The sequence below is a fragment of the Rhinichthys klamathensis genome, unplaced genomic scaffold (genome assembly GCF_029890125.1).
Source record: "Rhinichthys klamathensis goyatoka isolate OS25496 unplaced genomic scaffold, OSU_Roscu_1.1 h1tg000206l_1, whole genome shotgun sequence".
In the NCBI taxonomy this organism is placed as follows: Eukaryota; Metazoa; Chordata; class Actinopteri; order Cypriniformes; family Leuciscidae; genus Rhinichthys; species Rhinichthys klamathensis.
The window spans coordinates 421772-428696 of record NW_026606731.1 but is presented as its reverse complement, the minus strand read 5'-3'; the positions used below and the strand labels follow the sequence as shown (position 1 = coordinate 428696).

The 6925-nt window shown below is 36.5% G+C and overlaps 1 protein-coding gene across 2 annotated transcripts; it reads left to right on the top strand.

Annotated features, from left to right (window-relative positions):
- The first annotated feature begins 422 nt into the window (after nt 1-422).
- aldh3a2a (aldehyde dehydrogenase 3 family, member A2a) lies at nt 423-6639 on the top strand. Of its 2 annotated transcripts, XM_056263304.1 has the most exons (11): nt 423-726; nt 886-1079; nt 1157-1388; nt 1648-1730; nt 1820-2028; nt 2201-2318; nt 2852-2993; nt 5093-5259; nt 5329-5428; nt 5515-5753; nt 6510-6639. In XM_056263304.1, exons 2-11 carry the CDS (start codon nt 918-920, stop codon nt 6522-6524), a joined length of 1467 nt encoding a protein of 488 aa, XP_056119279.1. In that variant the 5' UTR covers nt 423-726; nt 886-917; the 3' UTR covers nt 6525-6639. The 2 variants fall into 2 exon arrangements, with proteins under 2 accessions (XP_056119279.1, XP_056119278.1); XM_056263303.1 differs by lacking the exon at nt 423-726 and having other exon boundaries at nt 761-1079.
- The last annotated feature ends 286 nt before the right edge of the window (nt 6640-6925 follow it).

Below are 6925 nucleotides of genomic sequence, written 5' to 3'. Positions count from 1 at the left end.
AGTGTGGTTGTGTCAAAACTTTACAGAAGAATAAATGTATTTTCCAACTTTTAGGCCTATAGTAAAAAAAACGTATCAAATTGATTTGCTTTTGAACTCAAGTGTTTCCTAGCTTTACAAAAAGATTTAGACATTTCTCTTTGATGCACATAACTTTGTAAAGCAGCAGGTTAACATGTTTAATCATAATTTTCTTAATGTGCTGGTTATGTAAAGCTGTACATCAGATGAACTATTAGTTCACTACTATGAACTATTAGTCAGGCTAGGCTAGGCTAGTTGTCATGTTTATTCTATTGCTGGAATTGAAGTCATGCCCAGCAGTTGACAAAACCGAGGTAAAACTGATTCAAAAGATTGGAGGAGTCATCGTGGTGAATCAGAATCATAACGTTAACTAGCACTGCAAACAATTACCCACCTACAGGAATTACTTAAGATCCGGCTTTCTTGCCTGTGCATGGCTTCTGTTGTCAGTGTATTACCCTAAATGCATTTGGCAGACAAAGGCTATATTCTGTTCTCTGGTAATTACCTCAGAGTCAGCCCAATGTGCTATGTATGTTTAATTTGTTAAGTATTTTTAAAATAATGATAACCTACAAAGTGAACTATAGTACTTGAGTAAAGTAAAACGTTCCCAAACGTATAAACTATAGCTACAAATCTATACAACCCTTGGCATCAGCTATCAAAAGTAACTGGCGTGACATTGAAATCTTTCAGGTAAATTTCATAGGAATGCCTAATGTAAACAAAGTCATAAATGTGCAAACGTTTTAAAAGGGTTTTAAAACGTTTTCCTTTTTTTCACTATTCTGTCCCAAATTCTTGCTTTTAACCTGTTCAACTTTTTTTGTGAATTATTTCTGCTCATACTCATAGACTCACAATCTAGACTGCACTGACTTTCTAGAATGTCTCGAGAACAGCTGGCCGTTCAGCAGGCCAGGAAGGCTTTCTTGACTGGAGGATCTAAACCCCTGGAGTACAGAATTAAGCAACTTAAAAACCTAAATCGATTCATTACAGAAAGAGCAACGGACATTACTAATGCCCTGAGAAAAGACCTCTATAAGGTGAATCAAAATTGCAATCTCTGCTTGTTTTATTTGGATGAATCTTTGTATTGAACATAATGGCTGTGTTTTCATAGAGTGAAAATGCAACACAGATGTTTGAGATCCTTGGCTTGGAGGGAGAAATCAATCTGGCTGTCAGCAATCTGGCTGAGTGGGCAGCTCCTCGTCCTGTGGATAAAAACCTTCTCACCATCTCAGATGATGTGTACATACAGCCAGAACCTCTTGGTGTCGTGCTCATCATTGGGGCATGGAACTATCCAATAGCAGTCACCCTGCAACCTCTTGTGGGTGCCATTGCTGCAGGTAAAGCATAAATCCACCTTTTGTTGACATCATCTTCAGTGTCATGTGATTAGTGGTCTCCCTGTAGTTTTCCATCAAAATAAAAGCTCTATAGATTCTATTATTATTATCGTGTGTAGTCATATTGAATGGGGAATAAGGTTTTTCTTCTATTGTCATTAGCTTATCATATGCTGTGTAGAGATCAGACCCAAACATTCACTAATATTCTCTTTCTCATCGGATCTGTAAACTGCCTCTGAAATGTTTGATTCTGTAGGTAATGCTGCAGTGGTGAAACCATCAGAAGTGAGCTCTCACACAGCCAAAGTTATGGAGCTCTTGCCTCTCTATCTGGACCCTGTAATGCTTCATTCAGTGACTCCTTAAAATAAAAAAATAAAATTATTTTACTTCCTTAATCCATTTACTATCTCTATTAATGTGTTCAGGAGATGTATCAGGTGGTGACAGGAGGGGTTTCAGAGACCCAGGAGCTGCTGAAGCAGCGTTTCGACCACATCTTCTACACTGGGAACAGCACTGTGGGGAAACTGGTTATGGAAGCAGCAGCTCATCATCTCACACCAGTGACTCTAGAACTGGGTGGGAAAAGCCCTTGTTATATTGACAAGAACTGTGACATCAGAATTGCCTGCCGGTGAGTTTCCCATGAGTTATATAAACCTAAAGCTAAGTAGTTATATAGTAGTTTAGAAAAAGCCCAGGTGAGCTCGAGAATAATCAAGTTTGATCCCTACTTGGTGTATGTGATAACTAATTAAGAAATAATAATCAACAAAATTTATTCAACAATGTTCTTACACCATTAGTCGCATTACTTGGGGAAAGTATATGAACTGTGGTCAGACCTGCATTGCACCGGATTACATCCTCTGTGAACCCACTATCCAAGACAAAGTGATTAATGAGATCCAAAAATGCATCCAGGTATGTATTTAGATGTTATTGCTCTTTTGACAATGTTATGTATGTTTACATGCACAAATTTTTGTCAGTCCGAAGGAATCCAATCTGATATCAGATTCTCAAAGCTGTTTATATGAGCCCTAAACTTTGATAAACTCATATTCGTTTACATGTGCATTACATGTATTTCAAACAAAACTTCCGCACATGCGCAGTGCCCAGTCATAGCGTTCAGAACTGGAAAAATCCGTCGCGATAATGTCACCGGAGATACCGTGAGCATAATTGTCATTTTTGCCTTGATGACATTTGTGTTAGAAAAGCTTTTTTAGCAAATTTTTTAGTAAATTCAGTCTTCAATCTCCACTGACCAATTCATAAAACGAAGGAGGAAATAAACATTTGCACGTTCGTAAGATGTAAAAACGTATGTAAACGTACGTAAACATCACTGCACAGTTGAATCTGATTGAGAAAATTGCTACTGAGTGATTACTACCGGATTATTTGGCTGCATGTAAACGTAACTACGGTCTCATTTATTCACTTAACAGGAGTTTTATACGAAAGACCCCAAGAGCTTTGCAGACTATGGACGGATTATTAATCAACGGCATTTTAAGAGGATAATGGCACTTCTTGAGGGTAGCACAATGGCAATTGGAGGAGACAGTGATGAATCGGAATGTTATATCGGTATGTTGCAGAAGTTAAGGAAATATGGGTAACGCTTTAGATTACAGCCCGGAAAAAGTACTGCGTAATTAAAACGATTTTACAGTGTAACTTTTGGTAATTATAGTATACCTATAAAGTATGTACATGTAAGTATGTGGGAACAATATGTAAAGTTTGGGGAATAAAGGGGTAACAGCCATGAGAATAAAAAATATGTTTTTACTGTAAGTATTATAGAACTATGGGGTACTTATTCTACTATTATGATACAACAATCTTACATTTGAGAGCAATTTAGCAAGAACATACCTTTTTGTAATAATGGTGAACCAATACATACTGTATAGGCTTTTTTTAAAAATTACAGGGTACATATCTATGCATTTATACAGTAATCTTTTTAAAGGGGTCATATAATGCCATTTTTGTACAAGCTAGTATGATTCTTTAGGGTCTAAATTAAAAGTTTGTAATATACTTTAATTAAAAATTCTCATTAGTATTGTAAGAAAACACTTATTTTACCTGGTCAAAAACAGCTCTGTTTTCAGCACGCTGTTTCAGTGCATATGACTTTAAATGATAATGAGCTTTGCTCACCTCGCCCCTCTGTTCTGTGCGTACACCGTTTGTAACACAATAACACAATAACCATAACGTGTTGTTCAGTATAAACGTGGGATTATGAATTATATTGAGAACATCATACATAGAAAACATGCCGTAATGTACCCTAAGTGTAAACCTTAGACGCATTCATTGTGAAGCGTGCAGCTAGCGATTTGCAAAGATTAATATAAATATTAATATAAAGTTTAATAAAACATTACACTCACTTCAGTTGTTCTAGAGGTTCAGCAGGAACACGAATAGCTGGTACCTATCCTTTTTTCATGAGCAGCTTCTTAGCAAAACCAGCTTTATACTGATCCTCGTTTATAAAGCAGTCTGGTGTGTGAAATGATTCGCGCAAACATGAAAGCATTGACGTTGCTCGTCGAAAACAAACTCAGCCACTGCGTCTTCAGCGGTTCGGATTTAGGAACATTAAAATGACTGCTGTGTTCGTTATTACAAACAAGAACAGAACACCACAATTGCTTAGACGCCATTCTGCTCATAGACAGTGCTCCAGCATATCAACAATGACCGCGCCGGTCCGCGCAGACTATGATTGACAGCTGACAGCTGGGCGGGTCTGTGTTGAAACGATGCTGTCAATCAACACTCGTGGGAGGGGCTTCCGAGCGTGTGACGTCACAAAATCGAACGGCTCAATTTGAGGCATGGGAAAACATATAAGGAGATTAAAACAAAAACACTGGATGGATTTTTATCATTATATGATGGTTGTGTACAGGCACTGCCAACAGACATTTCAGTACAATCAACTTGTAAAAGTGCATGTACCATTATATGACCCCTTTAACAAAAGTGCACTGAAACCTAAACCTATTGCAATTTTTGCTTAAATATTGGGAAAAGTTACTCTTGTTTCATGTAGTGGTGCTTGTTACCCTCTTGTTCCATGTAGTTACCATGTCCATCTGTTTTGAATTAAGTTGTTTTTCAAAATAAGGTTTCCCAGTGATATAAGATTGTGTATGTATTTTTATTGTACTTACCCAGTAACTACATGGAAGAAGAGGGTAACAAGCACCACTTTAATTTACGGCCCGCAATGTCACACTTACCCTGTAACTACATGAAACAAGAGGGTAACAAGCACCACTTACATGGAACAAGAGTATATTTCCCAGTTTTTTACAAAAAATTACAATCGTTTTAGCTTTATTTGCCTTGAAACATAAAAAAAAAGTAAGATTGTTGTATCATAATAGTAGAATAAGTACCCCTTAGTTCTATAATACTTACAGTATAAATCATATTTTAATTCTCCTGGTTGTTTTCCCTTTATTCCCCAAACTTTACATATTGTTCCCTTATACTTACATGTACGTACTTTATAGGTACACTATAATTACCTAAAGTTACGCTGTAAATTCATCTTAATTATGCAGTACTTTCCGGGCTGTAATCTAAAGCGTTACCGAAATATGTTATATTTCTGTCATGACCTGTCATGACCATGCGTTTATTTTTCCTGTGTGCTTCAGCTCCTACTGTTTTGAGGGATGTGGCATCAGGATCCAAAGTGATGCAGGAAGAGATCTTTGGGCCAATTCTGCCCGTCATCACTGTCCATGGCTTAAATGAAGCCATTCAGTTCATCAACGAACGAGAAAAGCCACTAGCACTCTACGTTTTCTCCTCCAGTAGTAAGGTAGGTAGAGTAATGCATTATTTCCACCTCCTGTAAAACGGCAAACTAACAATTTCTATTTTCTCACAGGTCATCAAACAGATGATATCAGAGACGTCTAGTGGAGCGCTCTTAGCCAATGACTGTCTGGTGCATTTTACCATAAGTGATTTGCCTTTTGGTGGGGTTGGTGAGTATCTTTATTCATTTTCATGGTTTTCTAAGTCAGCTGTAAAAATGTATACAGGCAATGGATTTATTGTGTAATTGTAACAGGGAATAGTGGAACTGGTCGTTACCATGGCAAATATGGTTTTGATCAGCTGAGTCACCTTCGTAGCTGTCTTATTAAGAAGCTGAACATGGAGGGAGTGAATCAGATGCGCTACCCACCCCATACAACGGAGAAGTTACGCTGGGCCCGTGTTTTTCTCTTAAAGCAAGTAAATCTGGCTCGGTGGCGTCAGATGGCGCAGGTTGCTATGCTTGCTGTGCTGGCGGCCTTTGTGGTGAAGGTGAGATGCTCTCTCTCTCTCTCTCTCTCTCTCTCTCTCTCTCTCTCTCTCTCTCTCTCTCTCTCTCTCTCTCTCTCTCTCTCTCTCTCTCTCTCTCTCTCTATCTATCTATATATATATATATATATATATATATATATATATATATAGAAACAGTAGTCAACATTTGAAGTGGATCAAAAAAGTTAATTAAAGATGAGAACGGGTATTGTTCAAAATTCATGTATAACTTTGATGAAAGGTTTTAATCCATTTTATATATATATAATGTAATATTGTAAAATATTTTTTACAATTTAAAATAATGGTTTTCAATTTGAATGTAGCCTACTTTAAAATTTAATTTATTTCTGTGATGCAAAGCTGAATTGTCATCAGCCATTACTTCAGTCTTCAGTGTCACACGATCCTTCAGAAATCATTCTAATATGCTGATTTATTATCAATGTTGGAAACAGTTGTGCTGCTTAATATTTTTTTATAACCTGTGATACTTTTTTTCAGGAGTATTTGATGAATAAAAAGTTAAAAAAGAAAATTGCAGCATAGTTACCTTTTGCTTCCCTAATAGCTAGAAGACTCAGAATGGGAAATTCTGCTATTAGTTAGTGTGCCTTGAAATATCTGTTTTATTGTTAGTAAGCAGATTGTAAAATAGAGACATTTGCTCTTTAGTCATGAATGTCGTGCCTTGAATGGTCTTCTTATTGTAAAACATTTTATGTGAAATTATTTAATTTGTTTTGTGCTTTCCAGAGGTTCTTGAGATGACCAACGAAGGACAACCTAAAGATTGTCTTTTTGACCCAGGGCTGTTGATAATTACATTTTTCCATGCATATTAAAGATGTTAATATGTCCATCATTCACAATTAAGACAGAAGAGCATATTGATCTTGAATGTACAACCTTTCAGATGATTCTTACTTGGAGTTCTGTTAATAAGTAAGCAATCATAATGGTGTAAAATACTCTTGTCAGTGTTTTATACTAGCTTTGGTGATTAGCATTATGTAATAAAGGAAAAAGCTTAAATCTGAGTTCTATGCTATGTAATCTGAATTATTTACATTTTTAATCATTAAAGTTACAATATATTGCGCCACGTTCTCCTATTAATAGTACAATTTTGTGCATCATATTGAATAAGCACAATTGAATGCGTTACAACC